At 45.3% G+C, this 17,404-nt stretch overlaps 1 protein-coding gene across 1 annotated transcript in view; it reads left to right on the top strand.

The window, feature by feature from the left end:
• CUL4B (cullin 4B) overlaps nucleotides 1–17,404 on the top strand; it is a 1,392,627-nt gene that overhangs the window by 807,875 nt on the left and 567,348 nt on the right. Inside the window, exon 15 of the mRNA XM_069612678.1 lies at nucleotides 5,685–5,770. Within this exon, the coding sequence (XP_069468779.1) occupies nucleotides 5,685–5,770 (86 nt within the window). The remainder of the gene's footprint in view (nucleotides 1–5,684; nucleotides 5,771–17,404) is intronic.

Genomic DNA, 17,404 nt, shown 5'->3' on the forward strand with positions numbered 1-17,404 from the left:
GGGGAAAGGTTACCTCTCTGGAATTTTCGCGACCCCTTCACTTTCTTTCTCTGGGTGCCCTGGACCCGCCATCCTCGTTCTTTGTGTCTCGTCCTGATTAGCGTCTTCTTCCCGGGAGCCGAGCATCTTCCCGGGAGCCGAGCAGGTCGGATATGCATGTTTTTATTTCTTTTTCAGATCTTAGCCTATATCTGGTTCCTTCATATTCGAATGTAAGCGAGAAGGGGTAGCCCCACCTGTATCGGACATTCTTCTCCTTGAGTTTCTTGTGAGGGGATCACACATCCTCCTGAGGGCTAATGTCAAAGAAGATAGGTCCTGATATTGAAATTTGGGCTCCTTCCAATGTGATCGTATCACTCCTTCTGGCATTTTCAAGAATTCAAGCTTTATCTCGGAAGCGATGGAATCGTGCCAGCACTGATTGTGGTCCTCCAGAGGGGCCTCCATCTCTGTGGATTCGTTCTGTTATTGGTTCATCCACAGCCTCGTCTGCCGTCAGGAGTCTGATAATATTGTGGAGTGTTTCCTTCAGATCGGTTTCCGTTTCTCCTTCCCTTTCTGGGATTCCGAAAATGCGGATGTTATTCCGTCTCTCTCTGTTCTCTAAATCATCGAGCTTAAGTTTGAACTCTTCTTCTCAGTGTTCTAACTCTGTCATTCCTTGGTCGAGTTGCGCTTCAAGTGTGTCAATGGAGGCCTGATTGTTCTCCACTCCTTCAAGTCTGTCCTCCATGCTATCCAATCTTTGAGTAATCCTGTCTATTTTGCCTCTTACGTTGGTGCCCAGGTTCTTGATTTCCCCCAAAAGGGCTGCAATATCTCCTTTTGTTGCTGCAGCGAGGTTATTTCCCATGGTGGTGATGTTTGCCATTGTAGGTTCAGCAAGTGTGGGAGAAGTGGGGGGGTGTAGGCAAAGAGCGACAGCTTGTGTTTGGTGTTCATATGGGTCTCTGGTGGCGATGTCAGGCGGGCAGTACGTGGGGTGTAGGGCCCAGTACCGTTCTGTCACAGGTTCGTTGGCATGGGTTTCGGAGCCCGTGTTCAGCTATGGGTTTCCGTTAAGATCTTTGCAGAATAATATTTATGCCATACTGGGCGTGTAGGACCGGCCGAGTCTTCTTTGTTGGTGTGCACGTGTTTTCTTCCGAGGTTTTGGGAAGAGGCGTACACTGTTGTAGATTCGCTGCGTGGTACAATATGCTTGCGTGATACTGGAAGGGCCCAAAACGCCACACCCTGGTGGTGTTCAAGTTGCGTGGGGATTTCGTCTCTGCTTCGGTGTCGAGTAGCTCACACTGCCACAAAGAGAGAAGGCCGCCGAGTTCCATATGTTGCCGTGGCGGGGAGTGGGAGGTGCGCAAGGGAGCAGTCAGTTATGCCGCAGAATGGTAAAAGTGGACCCGCTCAGTCGCTCTCTGTGGCTCTTACCGCCTTATTTTGGTGGTTCAGGGGCGATCCGTATGTGGTGCAGCCTTTTAATGTCTTTAAGAGTCTCAAAGGTTAGGCTCTCCGCCGTTGGATTGCATGCTTCTTTATTCACTCCTGCGGCAACCTATTCCCCCGGCCGTATCATGGTTCCACCTTATGAGGGGAAGGCGTGTGTGGGCGGTAGAGATTTCTGCCCTTTTCTAGCAGCCCATCGTGGAGCAATATGGGGGGCGTTGTGGGTCTTTGTTATTAGTTCCTTTGAGGTTGGGGGGTCTGGAATGGAGCAGGCACCGAGGATTGTCTATCCTTTCCTCCACAAATTTGTGTGAAGAGGCCTCTGGATTAGTCGGGCCCAATGCACTTTTCGTTGGGGGGGAGGGCCTCCGGGGGACTGGTGCCATACCTCCTGGTAATTGGAGGTGTTCCGGCAGGCGGGCGTTCAGCCGTGAAGAAGACGCTGGCTTTCGGCGAAGCAGAGATCTTTGGGGATGTCGTCCGTGTCCCCGTGCTGCGTAGCGTGTCTTCCAGGCAGCTTGCGTGTGGAGCGGGGCCGATAGTCGGGCAGGCCGGTGGAACTTCAACGCGGCTCCGTTCGGGGACTCCGCCTCACGATGCCAGAGGCCTGGGACCTCCTTCCCTTCCTCCTGCGTTCCAGTTCCGTCCTCCGGGTGAGCGTCAGCTGCCGCGGGATCGGGTGTCAGGGCCCAAGCGTCTCCCTGCGTGTGTGCGGGCAGTATCTTGCTTCGGGTTCCACCAGTGCCCAGGGGTCTTTGTTTCGCTCTTCAGTTTTAGGGGTTGCGGTGGTCCGATTTTCCCAGGGATTTTTCCCACGCCGAGGGGGGCTGTTCCAACAACAGTTTCTCGTCTTGCTTTCTCGGGGGGTTGCCAGAAAGAGAGGGCTCACTCCATCTTTCGGGGTGATGTAAGCAGAGCTCACGCAGAGAGCATGTTTCTCTGCGCCCCCCTGGTGGCCAGTACAGTTTGCTGTTTTAATATCCATTATCTAAAACGGAGTTACAACGGACATTTGCTCGAGCTCTCAATACATTTTACATAACGCATTTATAAATATTCGTCATAAGTGACGTCATACTACGTGGCGAATGAGAAAAGCCTACAAGGGGTTGTGATAGGCTCAAGGGGGAACATCTAAGTATACCTTCTATAAGGGGTGGGATTCTGATGATCTACTGTCAGGTGGATAACTTATGCCTACCTCTAAAACATGTAATCTTCTACACTGTTAAGTACACAGTAAATTTATGGCTCTCAAACTGAGGCCCTTCGTTATATGGCCCTCTACAATTGGTTGGCACACTCATGCAATATCTTGAACATTTAGGTTCACTTAGCAGCACCTAAGCTCAGACCCAGGTTCCTTGAGGTGGACTTGACTTTACCTCCCTACCCACTTAGCCAATGTCTCATCACACATGCCTTCTGCCATGAAGATTCTTTGAACTTGGCCTTGCAGTGTATTCTTGACTATGGTAATATAAGGGAGTGCGAGCACGCATGATCGTTGTTCCAGAACTCCAAGCTCAACTCTATTTCCAACCATGACTCATGTGACAGGAGACCATGATTTGGACCATTTTTCATCATTTAAATGTCTTAAATGAATAAAACTTAGCACGCTTGGTGTTCTTTCTTTGCACCATAACAAGGTATGAGCTCCTCACGTTCACTGGCTTTGAGAATAGTTAACCAGCCTTGGCTGCTTCAGTTTTGATACCAGGTCAGACAGTCTCGCTATTCGTATCCACAATCTCCGCTAATTCTTGCTGCGACACAACGCTCTGCCTTTCCTCTCCATGGGTCCGGGTTTACGAAATTCATGACACTGATGTCCAGCTTCTATGCAATGGTGGCTCCCCCTGCAGTCTATTCACTACATATAACCAGCTTCTAAAATCACTTGGTCTACTTGCATTTCTGCATCTGTACAGTTATGGAACGGCTTGCATTTTCTGCAGTCCGTCATACACGTGCAATCTTCGTCTCGCATATAAATGTTTACTCGATTCTTAACTTCGTCATTCGTTTTTATAAGGTCCATGCATTTTCTGCAGCCAATATTCTTAGTGCGTCATGCTCATCTCTTGTGACGTCGCTAGCTCCTCTTTCACTCGTTCTCATATTCCCTGAGATTATCGTCTCTTCGGGAATGCATCTGATATGGTTTTCTCAGTAGTTCTGTTCTTTCGAATATTCGCCGTTGTATGGTCACAACTGCTGGTGTGAAGCATGGCACAATCTCAGGCTTCCAACATACAGTAGGTGGGGGGGGGATTTCCTGCAGAGGCATGCAGCTGCTTCTCTACAGGATCGTTCTGCCGAATTTGATCTGGTGGACCATCAAATACTATGCCAGCACCTCCTATCGTCGGCTTACTTCTCGCAGGAGTCTACTACTTGGACTTCATCCTTTTTATCAAATAGAACAATGAGTTGTTTTCTCTTCTGCCTCAGCCCCACCCACCCCTGTCACCTCTGGTGTCCCTCAGGGGTCGTGCGTGTATATCACATTGTACAATATCATCTCAAAGCCGCTCTTCCACTTATTCAACACTCAGGGAATCTCGTACACAAATTATGCCGATGATACGCAGCTACTCCTACCCATTACTGGGGACTACACCACTGATTTTAGAATCACTAAGCTCAGTATACCAAATTATACAAGCTTGGATGGCGACACATATGCTGTGTCTCAATAACGATAAAACTGAACTGCTCTTGGTCATCTCACAATTCCTCCTAAACAAATTAGAACCGTATTACAACTCCTTAATCAATGGAATCACCATCCCAGTTCCAGCAACATCAAAACCCTTGGGGTTTACCTAGATTCCACTTTATCCTAAACCAGTCCCGTCAATGCCATTGCCTCATCAGCAGACTATACCACAAAACATACCTATGCCTGCAGACCATTCCTCTCTACAGAAAGCTCCATCACCATTGCAAGAGGGTTGATCGGATTTTGGTTGGTCTAGAGTAATGCTCTAGACGCAGGCACATCTACCCGCAACCTCTACAGGCTTCACATTATTCAAAACAATGCTCTAAGGGCAGCTCTGAAAATAGCAAAAAAACACATCCCTCCAGCCAAAAGAAATGCACACTGGCTGCCAATCCGATAACGCATCTGCATCAAAACACTGTCCATAACCCACAAATGCATCTCTGACTCTACTCCAAGATACCCCTCTTTTAATTCTCTTGAACTGCTGATCCTAGACTCGCCCGATCATCACACATGAGTCGCCTCAAAACCCCAACATTCAGACTTCAAAGAGCAGGAGGCTCCAGCTTCCCAGTAATCGCAGTCAAGAATTGCATCGCTTTACCACCATCCCTGAGACTGGAACATTCTTATTGGGGAATCCGCATGCAGCTCAAAACACTGCTCTTCTCCCAAGATTGATCCATCCCTCTACTACAAACACTTGCCTCATCTTTGTACATACCCTGCATACTGTATTCCTGCTTCTTACTTTCAAGAACCGTCTGTACATTTGTCTGTACTGATTTTAACTGTTAATTATTGCAAATAGCGCCTGGATGCCTGAGGGTTTAGCACGCTTTACAAATGATAAAATAATTAAATACCCAAGTGTATTTTATACTGTCTTATTTGCTAATGTACTTAACTGATAAGAGGTGTATATATGTTTAACAGCAGAAATGTGTACATTTGTTAGATATACCAGAATGGTGTATTCCCTATGGACAACTATTAATTGTACCTTTGCGTCAACCTACTTACTACCCCTTCCTTGAGTTGAGCCGACTGCTCTGTCACGTTACCAGTTCTAGAGAGGTTTGGATTCCCTTTTTGGGCTGGGTGCTGTCAAGGTTACTGGTAGCACAACCCTCACCAGAAGCCATACATTCTTGCACAGTATATATGTTTGATGTATTTCTCCTGCAGCCCTGCTTCTGTATTGTCCAAGGAAATCAGACTCACCTTTTTATAGCAGTTAGCAGCCTGAAAGTGTGTACACTAAATTAACCCTCATAGTGATTTGGTTACTTAGTGTTTTTTCATTCTCTAACCAGGCATGCCACCCCATGCTCTTGTGTTGAGCTTGTCGGGGTGGGTAGGTCCTTTCATATCCATTAATATATTTAGTTTGTAGCAGTTTCCTCATTTGGTAAATCTTTGAAAAGTTCACAGATGTATATTTCTTTTGCTATTCAGTTAGTTTAAATGGGCAGTAGCAATTCTTTTCCATTTTTATTTCTAGAATGTGGAGCTGCATTCACCAGTAAACTAGAAGGAATGTTTAAAGACATGGAACTTTCCAAAGATATCATGGTGCAGTTTAAACAGGTAATATGGAAAACATGAGTGACTGGGCATACTCCCATCTGTAAAAGTTCATTTAATTTACGGAACTGGTTTTACTAGAGGGCCGAATGTGCCACAAATGTCCCACACAGTGGGCTGGAGTACCCATGGGAATGGTCGGGTCATTGCAGTGCAAACTTCAGTTTAAAAAGAACATTGGTTTTATGGAGTACTTTTTATGCATTGTTTTTTTACCGTCACTTGATAGATGGCTTTAACGGCATTTGCACTTTGATTAATGTCCTGAAAGTCTGCTTGTTGTGTACCACTGTTTTAGAACTAAACAAACTCCTTGGTTAAGTGGTTACTGTGTTCGTCAATGGTCACATTAATGTGTCTTAGCTAAGAAACTAGGTCTGTATACACAGCACCACGGAATTGAGCCACCTCAAGAAGATCCAGAATGCTTGGATCCCAAAGAAGAGATCCAGTCATTAAACAAGACTCCTCACAATGCTAAACTGGAGATTGCAGGGAAGGTATGGGTTTCTGCATTAGCATCCTTGACACCCTGTGGTGATTTGCTGAATGAGCATTGTCGACAACAAAGCTCTCCACATCCGGTAGAATGAAACCAATCAGCCCCTAGCAACCCCACAGGAAGAAAGTGCATCAGAGCCATGTCAACCATAGAGATTTGCAGTTGTCCACCTAATGGGCAAGGTCCACAAGAGAAGGCCCCAACCTCCTGAACAAAGCAACCAACCTTGTATTCAGGCAGGAGTCCCTGCAGATGCAATAATTGAGGAACGTGAGATGCAGCAGCTTCTGAATGAAGAAAGTACAATGGTAACCCTAGCAAAGGTCACAGGCTTTTACTGCCAATGTACTTTGCACAACAAGCCACTGGATGTTCCCATGTCGGAGGAATAGTACTAGAGTCCTCATTGAAGTGCCAGGCATCAAAGAAAGTCCATAAGAAGCGACAACCATGTAGGGCCTATGGAATCTGCTGGGTATAGCCTTCCATGTTGGGAATGTAGCTTGCACAGTTTACTTGCATTTTCCTACTTTTTACCACCAGGATCTTATGCTTGGCTGTGGGTCACTGCTGTCACCTATGTGTGACACGACACCCCTGCTGCTTGGGATGTCCAGGGGTCCTTCAGCAGTTTTCCTGTCTCAAGATAGTTTTCTGTTGGTCTGCCATCCTTTCTTGTCCACCGAGCCTCCGGGATCCATCTTCAGTAGTCCCCTAGTCTTCCCTGAGTTGTCTCCGCTGGATTTCTCACTCTGGGTGTTAAGAGGGATTTTCAAAATCAGCCCTGGTGGAAAGATTTGCGAGGCCACCCTTTTATGGTGAACAGGGATGACATTGAGAGGTTAGCCAAACCCAATGAAGGTGAGGTAGCAGTCAACGCTTAGTCTCAGGAAGGGTGTGAGAGTGGTCTAGGGCTACGAGTCCACACAGATCAACACCAGTAATTCCAGATAGACAGGTACGTATATACAGATCCAATTATTTATTAGGCCTCTAGTTCACACACTAAGCAGGCAAATATTGTCAAACAAAACCCTTATTTATTTTGATTGATTTGTTTTTTTGTAACAAGCCGAAAACCGTACCCGAGTTCTGTTTCTAAGCGCAGATCCGGGATTCGAACCTGTGATCCTCTGCATGGTCTTGTTTCCAAGACCAGCGTGTTGCGCCTATCATATCCTCTGTTCAAATATATATACATGAACACTTACAAGTGATTAACATTTGATACCTGTGTTGCACTGGTCATTGTAAGTAGCTCAGATTTATACGGATTGAAAGAACTCTTGGACTCAACACAAACCGTTTACCTACTTCTTATGGAATCCAGCCCTAAGATGGTTTGGGGCCTTGTGCCCAAACGTCAAAAGTTCCAAAGCATATACTTCTTCATTTAGGTTTATATAACCGCTTGGCTCGGGGACACCGCTGAAGGCTCAGCATGCACTGATCCTCTAGCAGGGGGTGAGACTGGTTATTCGCATCAATGGAGGACTTGTTGAGATAGATCAGGACAGAGGAGCAGGTCTTCACTGGGACAACACTGGAGTCGATGCTGGTCAGCTACAGGATTAGTCCTCTGGTTGTCAGCGGGGTGCTCACTTTGTAAAAGTCTTGGCTCCAGCGATGATCAGTTACAGGAGCCCTTCTGTTACGGAAGTTTCTTGCTTGGAGCAAGCCCGACAATGGAAAGGATTTGCATCATTCACCACATCTGCCCCGCAACAGACAATCGGGCACCAGAGGTATAGATTTTGATTAGACCGTCCCAGACCGTTTCTTTTGCATACACATAAACTGCTCCTTAGTCCACGAAAGCCACAGCTTTCCCCGGGAAAGGGATTTCCATGCAAGGCATTTCCTGATGTGAGAAAGCAGGAAGAAGGGCAAAGAACAACATGGCCAATGAACAACCGAAAAACTTTGACACAACCATCTTAGATTGCTAGCCACCTTTTTAAGCCATTTGTGCTAAAATGCAAAAGCGCGTGAGCTATCTGAATGAAAAACATTAAAAACATCACAGCTACCACCAGCTTGTATTAGGCATGCTCTAAAAGTAACCAACAAGCCATTATATAAAAGGATATAAGGATACAAAGTATCCTAACTCTATTTCAATTTAAGGTGATGTGTGCTATTGTAACAATCCAAGAATTCACTAAGACATTCTTGCAGGAATTATAACTGCTCAGTTTCCCATAAGAATGGTCATACAGGCAAGGGAAGTAAAGCAGAAGGCTTTACTGACCTCCAAAAATTCAGGACAAGGTGACTGGGTTCAAAATAAGCAAAAAAAGGGGTTCCCCGTATAAATCTAAGGAAAGAAAGCAGCAAAATGAAAATCTTTACTAATACATGGTGTTTGAATGCTAATTGTGAACATTCCGAAGATAGCATTATAAAGTGTGGCGGCTGATTCTATGTTAAAACCAGTATTCCGAAGACTTTCATTTACAATTGTGTTTTGTCCTCAAAGCTATTTACTTACCCTTTTAGTGTTTTGGCTGTAAGACGAACCTAATGCATTAGAGTACAGCTAGGGAGAGATGGCATTTGATGAGGGACACAATGCTTGTAGGTACTTTGTTTGGTTATTTCTCCAGCAATGGGGTCTTGCATGGATTCATATGCTCATGAATATTCCCTGTCAGGTTGGGAATCCTCAGTAAAATGAACACAGCTTAATTTTAGACTGCAAACTGCTTGTAGTCTCTTTATCAAATCATTGTTCTTTGGGGTCCAACTGCCCCCAGCCAAGGACAATCGTCCTCCCAGGCTCCACCACTGGAGTCCATCTTCAGATTTGATTTTGACCGCGAGACCATGTGCTTCGGTCCTCAAATTTTGTAGATTTAATTTTTTGTGCGGATTTTGGATATTTTATTATTACTACCGGCAGCGGGGACCCGTTCTCAGGGAAGATAGTATTTTTATCGTTGGATCTTCTCTCTGTGACTTCGACAGGCCCAGGGTTTGGGCCTACATCTCAACTTGACCATGTCAGATGTGGCGAAGAAGAGTCTCTTCAGGGCTTAACATTTTTGTCAAGGATCGGCACCTCAAGTGCCTTTTATTGTCTTCACCAGCATCACGACGCGGATCGGTGTGAGATCTGACCAGGAAGGATTGCCGCTGAAGACTAATGACTTGGATCGATCAGAAGTAGGTCTGTGATGTGGCCTCCGGGCGCAGTCATGCTTCATCCAGGACCAGCAGGTCCCATGAGCGTACTCCCTTTGACAAGGCGAGGTCAAGGTCCTTTGAGGATGCTGCTCATTGGGAGATCCAGAAGAAGGTGAAACACCACACTCCATCTGCTACCTTGAAGGTCACTGCAGCTGCAGGATCAAGTTTGTGAAGGGGTTGGTCTCCTTCATTTGCTCCGTTGACTTAGTCTACCGGCTGGTGGGTTCCCTCTGTCTGGGGGGCGGTCCCTAACCCTGTCTGGACACAAGTCTTCGAAGGACAAGTTGTAGACTGGCAGACCTACTGTGGCCCCATCAGCACCACCACCGGAGAAACAAGCCCCATCGATGTCTGTCTTCTATGACCTCCACTTCATCAACAACCAAGACCACTGCACTGCCGACGATCGCTTCAACAAAATCAGCTCTTCCTTTGTTGATGAAAGGTTTAGTGGCGACTGTCGTTTCAACCTTCATGACAATGGCATCTCCAATGGTCTCTTTACCTCCGAGACCTCTATCAGCATTACCGACTACTACAACCTCGGAGATGCACATTGTACAGATCCCCATCGTCGCCTCCTTCTCGACGGACTCTGGTAGAATGAAGGGATTGTTGCCCCTGTCAGACCTCTTGCCAAGACCAACAAGGGTGTCCCCTTTGGCTCCCGTGGGATAGCTAAGGAAATCTTGCATCTATTCCAGTTCTGAGGATGACCTGCCTGAGGACTTCTACTCAGACCATGAAGGAGACTGTTAGTTACATTTTTCTTACGTCCAATTGGATTGGACCCTATAGGACTTAGCCCTTGGTTTTAGGGCCCCAACCTCTAAAATAGGTATGAATTAACCAAGGTTGGTAAAGTGGCAGAGCAGCCAGGCTTACCTTAGGAGGAGGAATGCGAGCTGTAAATCAGTTCACAGAAATCTGAACATACATAGAGCCAAAGAAACATTTATTTGATATATACACAAGGCAGCTAGTAACTAAAAAAATAATGTATCAACTAGCAACATCAAAAACATCAGCATAATACCAGGAAATGAAGCAGGTGAGTAATTTACAATGCATTTCAGTCAGGCAAGTACAAGCACGTATTTGAATTAACTCAGCATTATTGTTGTATGGAAGTCAAGAATGTAAAGAATCAGCATTACTGGTAAGCAATACTGTAGAAATTATATGTAAGGTTTATGCAGTCTTTCACTTAATAGAAAAGTTATTAATTTCAGGTTTTTGGAGGGAAACGAGCAATGCCAAAGCCATTAGGAATGAGAGATTTACTGAACGGTACCCATCGATGCCAAAGTCAAGAGGAATGTAATGGTGCTGATGAAAAATCTTCTTAGTACCGGTATGTAGCAAGTTAGTTCTTTGAAAAGTCACAGGAGCTTTGTAGGTGAACAAGCTGTTAGGCTTGGGTGACTGTATTTGGGTGGACACCCAAACAGTACTCCAAAAAGAAAGGAGTGACGCAATTGGCTCAAGGTAAGTTTGCCAGACGCCCTACAGTAACTGGAGAGTGAAGATGATGCAGCTGGGTGCCTTTTGGATGCACACCTGAAAACCCCAGTCTCCTAATCCTTGGTCATGGTGACGAAAGGGGGGACCATGAATGGGCTCCTGCAACAGTAGTTGAGAAGTGAACTCTCCAGCAAGGAATTCTAACGTGTGTGTCGGTTTGCAGTTTTGGTGCCTTAATATCAGCACCAGGAGCAAACGATCGCTGCTGGTTGGAATCTTCTCCACTCTGGTGATGGGACTCTGGGCGTCTGGAGGTTCACGCGGATGCCACCGAGTTCTAGCAAGATTCATTGACGGCACAACGATACACTCTAAGATAGTCGAGGTACCCCTGGTATTGGGATTCTGCAGCCCTGGAAGGTCGCATGACATCTGTAGTCTGCTCAAATTGAAGGTTTTCTTGAGGCTGGTTAAGCCCACCAGCCCAAAGGAGGAAGTCTTCCTTGGCAGAGCTTCCCTGTCTATGCAAGGACAGCAGCGGTACTTCAGCAGTGCTTCTGCGGTTCCTGGAGGTGCTGTCTTCTTCGAAGCTTCAGTTGCAGTGGTTGACTTAGACCTCTGTCCCAAAAGCCTTGTCTTTTATGCAGGCGCCCATTCATTCAATCCTATGGACCTGTCGATCAACTGGGGGTTCAAAGGGAGTCCAGCTAGGCATACCTTCATACAAAGGCCAGAGAAGTTTCGGCTCCTCCCTCACGTCTTGCCTCAGTAGAGACACTGGAGCCTTGGCGGGCTTCATAAAGGGACCCCGCCAAAGGCAAAACTCAAACAGGACCCACCCCCACCTGGAATGTAGAAAGGCCAAGAAGGAACACACAAATGAAAAAATGGTGATAAAAGACGATGGGGCCATTTTGGGAAAATGGTCACCCATGGATGCTGTACTGCGAGTAACTAACACAAAAATTATAAAACTGTATCCACTGCCAACAGCCATTTAGGTTTGTTTGTTACTGTAACTATAAAAGTTACAGGAGCAGTGGGAAAGGAGGTACAATGTAGCCCATCACCACTCCACATAATGTGATGGGTGCTGATCCCACAAAAGGAAAGGTAAGTAAGATAAAAGTATCATACTATCCTAGAGAACAGTAGTTCTAAGGGAAAAGTAAAAAATAGGAAGGGAAGACCAAGGGACATCCCCAGCAACACTGCACATAGGGTGCTGTGTACTGCAACAATGTATTACAGATGCCTGTAGTGAAATACATGGAGGAAAGCATTACTCATTGAAAAGTAAAAAGAATACAGTAGCAGAAACAATTGGGTTCCCATCTAGGAGCAAAAAGAATGAGTAAGTGGCAAAGTCCCACTCACTCAGGAGTGTAAAGCAAAAAATTACAGCAACACTGCTTGGGGTGTTTCAGGTTGATGGGAATTTGCACAAGAAATTAGAATGCTCCCCAACATACCCCCCAAGCCCTTAGACTAAGAGACCAGAGGATTTGATCCACTCCTGGATATATCCTATTCCAGTTGGTCTCACTTCCTAGAGAGACCATCTGCATTCTCATGGTTGGTATCTGCTCTTTTTTTTTAAAGTTTGTTTACATTTTGTTTTTGATGCTTACGCATCCTTACAAAATTATAGCTTAGTTCAATTAGATTTCATTCAATAAAAATCTTTACATACATTCACTATACATCTTTCGAGACCATTTTTTTTTCCTTTATTTTACAAAATTTAAAATAAACCTGATATTTACAGGTGTCTAGTACACATAACATTCAAAGGAAGAAAACATCCCAAGTTAATTGTTCTATATAAAACATGATTATCCCTTCACATAAAAACATTTCACTAGTCACAAAAACAAATAAGTTCTAGGAAAAACATCTCATCACTGAACCAGTCATAAGCAAAAACCTAGAAATTCTAGGTCCCTGAATGGGTGGCTATAGCTGCCTCAATGATTTTCACTAGGCGTACAGTCGCTAGAATTATTGAATTACAGGAGCCCCACATACAACGTGACCATATTAATTCCCTTCCATTGACTGAGTAGAACTGAAAGAGTTAATGTTTTTTAACCTCTAGGTTTCAAAAAAAGAACTTGTAAGAAAAAGATGTTTTAGAGTTTCAATTGATTCAGCCTTATTACAAAATCTGTAGGTGGTATCAAAAGGAATATTAGAATTACAGACCCAGTGTTTCAATCTCACTTTCGTATGAAATAAATCTAAGCAGAATCGCATATATAGAGTCCTAGTTTCAACACTGGGGCAAAGCAAGAGGTATTGTAAGCGTGGCAATTGTTTGAGTCTAAATATCGCATATTCAGAAAATGATACATAAGAAGATATCTGGGAGCAGGTAGCAGCCCAATCATTCCAAAACAAGCGTTTGTGAGATGTGCTTAGTTTGAATTGCAACTCTCCAGAAGAAATGTTAATGCCGGCTAAAATGGCTAATATGCGCTTATGGAAATTACAATCGATACCGGCTAGGATTCGCTCAACATAACAAGGAAATCCTCGTATATCGAGTTTTCAAAAGGAAAACACATCTTTGCATAGATTTTCAATATACGCCAATTATGACGCGATGCCAGGGAATTTAATCCTAGTTCATGTTGTAAGATTAGTTTTCCACAATTTGGCTTGCAATTTGTTTAGAAAGGTGGAGAGATCTAATAAACATAGATCTAATCCATATAAGATGATTGCCTCTACCTTTTTGGAACAAAATTCAGACAATGGAATTAAAGAGAACTTATAATATTTGCGGAAAATTATTTTTATTTGGTTTTGCAATGGTAGAACTTTTTCGGCCAGTGTTTTTTGCCAAAAGATAGCAGAAGAGTTATTTGCAAGATTGTAACCCAAATAAGCAGTCTGTGTGACAATTTGAATATAGGTGGAGTCTATGTGCCAGCAAAATTTGTGCACCTTTTTCCTTGAAGAAAGCACAAGAATATTCGATTTTGAGGAATTTATAGTCAGGTTGTTTGCTCTACAAAAGTGCTGAAAAGTTTCCAATTTGTTCTGAAGACCTGAATGGGTACTATCAAACAAAAGCACATTGTCGGCATACACCAACCACTAGAGTTGAAGCCTACCAAGCCGGACAATATAAGATTTGGAAGAGTCCCATAACCCTTTTATTCAATCTATATTTATCAGACATCGGACTGCCGCCAGGTTGCAACCTTGTTTGATGCCAATTGCCGTCGGAATAAGCTCGGTCAGACGACCTTTGCTTGATATACGTACTCTGAAAGATGTGTTGTGATGTAGCAACGCAATGAGTGCTAAGGAAAGCGGGAATTTAAGTTTTATCATTTTATCCCAAAGTCTACTGCGAATTACGCAGTGAAATGCGGAGGAGAAGTCTAAAGACGCTATAAAAATCGGTCCCTGGTGAGGACCATGCGCTTCTGAATTTAAATGTGCCAGAATCGTGGCATTTAGTTGTGTCCCCATATTTTTTCGAAAGCCCATCTGGACTTTGTTTAAAATGCGATTTTCCGTAATGTGGGTTTCGACGTCCTTCAGTAAAAGAAGTGCGAAAATGTTAGACGCCACGTCCATAAGCGCAGTAGGCCTCAAGTTTAGAGGGTTATTTAAGGGTCCTTTTTTGTGTAAAGGAATAATAATGGAACTAACCCAGGAGGGCGGGAGAGATTTTAAAGTAAAAATTGATTGAAAAATCCTCAAAAATATGGTTGCCCAAAAGAACGGGTCATCCTTAATTGCACAGGGAGGCAGCCCATCCGGGCCTGCACATTTCGAGGATTTTAGCTTTGTAATAGCACACAGTATGTCCTCAACAGACCATGGGCAAAGCGCTGGAATATACGTAACTGAATCAGTAATATCAGCTAGTGTGAATCTCTGAGGTAAAAGATATTTTGAAGGGATTGTGTCCTCGGACGTATTCCTTATCTATGATATTTGTATCTCCAGCTTGCTGGCCTCGGAAACATTTTTTTCCCAGTAGAGGGCGCTGTGCATCGACGTCCGTCGAGTAGGTGTTCCTCGACAGCCACCGTATCGACGTCATCATGCCTATAAATGGCCACGCGCAGCGGCCGTTGCTCAGTTCCGTTTTTCCACGCTTTGTGTGCCTCGGAATACCGTTGCTCAGTTCGTCAGTCGAAATATATTCATATTTCCTCGAGAAAATTGACTCGTACTCTATGGCTTCCTCCTCCGACCCGACGTCTCCTTGGTCCGGTTTCAAAAAATGCTGAGATTGTGGGAAGAAAATGTCGTTGACGGATCCTCACAGGATCTGGTTGTGGTGTCTGGGAATCGAACACCAGTGTTCGGAGTGTGAGGAATGCCTATCCATGACGGCGAAAGCCTTGAAGGAGCGTAAGGGGGAAGCTCGAGAGGTAAGTCAGTTTTAACTTCCTCGAAAGTTTCCGCGGTAGAGTCGAGACATTCGTCTCCTCACCGTCGAAAGCATTCTCGGTCTAGGTCTCGAGGTCCCACCACTCGTCGAGGTCTAGACACTCGAAAAAGATCTCCTTTGTCGTCGTCTTCTAGTTCCCCTGAAAGAGTAAATTGCCCCACAAAGCACAGCTCTCAGGCTGAGTGGGAGGAATTCAGAAAAAAGATGCTAAGCGTCTTCGAGAAAGCGGCCTCGACCCCCTCGAAGTCAGCCGAGTGTGATACCCCGGGTGAAAAGCCCAAAAAATCTAAACGCTGCGAGTCGAAGCACCCGGCGAAAGAGTCGACCCGAAAGCGCCATGAGCCATCGGGAAGTAAAGCATCTTCGACGCCCCTTCGAAGCATAGATCGGCGCCATCGACGCCGTTATCGAAGGGTTCTTCGACGCATCCGTCGATCGAGTCGACGCCGATAAAAGAAAAACCCACGGCTACTCCACAGCCAACGGTTACATAGAGAGCCTCCGACATGACGTCGAGAACATCGTCGACATCCTCGAGCAGGATTCCGATCCGCTCGAGTTCTTCGAGGCCTCTTCCAGTTTTCTCAACGCCTTTGTCGGCACCTTCGAGGATTTTTACATCGGCGTCGACATCAACCTTTTCAAGGCCACTGATAATGGCTCCCTCTGCTTTAGAGATGGGTTTTATACCATTTCACAGGCCAGAGCATCCCCCCTTGACTTCAATTTATGAAGAAAGAGAAGATTCTGATCAAGAAAGGCCTTTTGGGCTGCAGAGGACCACATCACCTGAACCAGAGACTTTTGCCTCTGAGGAAAGAAGGTTGAAAGACCTTCAGGATGCATTACAGGAAGCAAGTGGCCTAGACACTTCCCCAGAAGTGGAATTTGTCAATCCAGACCCAGGGGGACATGCTGAAACCCCTTATAGAACCCTAATGTCAAGAATTATGGAGTTCATGGGTTGGTCTGCGCCTTCACCTGTTTTTCAACAGGATGACCTCACAGATATTCTGGATAAAGGTCCACAGGAGGATCCTGTGGTTCCCTTTCATTCTGCTTTACAAAGAAATATTTTAACTAACTGGGAAACTCCTGAAGTTGTCCCTGCGGTTAACAAGAAGTTGTCAGCGAAATATAGGGTATCTGCTGCTGACCCTGAATACCTATCTAAGCACCCTACTCCAGAGAGTCTGGTGGTCCAGGCTGCAACTTCATCAGGCAGTACATTTGCATACCCCACTGCTCCACAGGATAGGGATGATAAAAAAATATGATGCCATGGCTAAGAAAGTCTTCTCGGCCTGTAGCATGGCTTTAAAATCTATTAATGCGACTTGTACGCTCGCTAGGTTCAGTCACACTCTTTGGGAGTGTGCTTCATCAGCGGCTGACTGCCTCCAGGAAGGAGAAGAAAGGGACGCATTTTTAAATATCATCGGAGATGGTAAAGATGCAATGTGCGAGTCCCTTCAAACTGGCATTGATTCTGCTGACAGTATCAGCAGGGCCATGGCGGCAAGTACCACAATCCGCAGGCATGCGTGGTTGAGAAAGTCCGGCTTTGCTTCTGACGTACAGGCCAGACTTTTAAATATGCCCTTTGACGGCTCTTCCCTTTTTGGTAAAAAGGCGGATGACAGTTTGGAAAAACTGCAAACATCTAAAGCAGCAGCCAAGTCACTAGGAGCTGCAATCCGCCAAACTAATTTTCGTCCCTCAGGATCCTCTTGGAGAGGAAGGTCCTTTCGCTATTATTCCTCATATGGAAGAGGCAAAGGACGGCCGGCTCAAAGAGGCCAAGGAAAATGTACCCGTGGTGGACGTGGTAGAGGAAAGAAAGGAGCAGGAGCCGCTTTACCTTCGGCAACTGCATCAGCCGCTCCCAAACCACTCTGAGGTCTCCCATCACAAGACACCTGTAGGGAGCAGGTTAACTCACCATCTGACGGAATGGCAGGCTGTTACGTCAGATGCTTGGGCATTGGAGACAGTTGCCCAAGGTTACTGCCTGCCTTTTCTACGTATCCCTTGGAGCCATCCACGGGGGAACAGCTCTCTGAAA

Source organism: Ambystoma mexicanum, chromosome 5p (genome assembly GCF_040938575.1).
Source record: "Ambystoma mexicanum isolate Mex_15411 chromosome 5p, UKY_AmexF1_1, whole genome shotgun sequence".
Classification (NCBI taxonomy): domain Eukaryota; kingdom Metazoa; phylum Chordata; class Amphibia; order Caudata; family Ambystomatidae; genus Ambystoma; species Ambystoma mexicanum.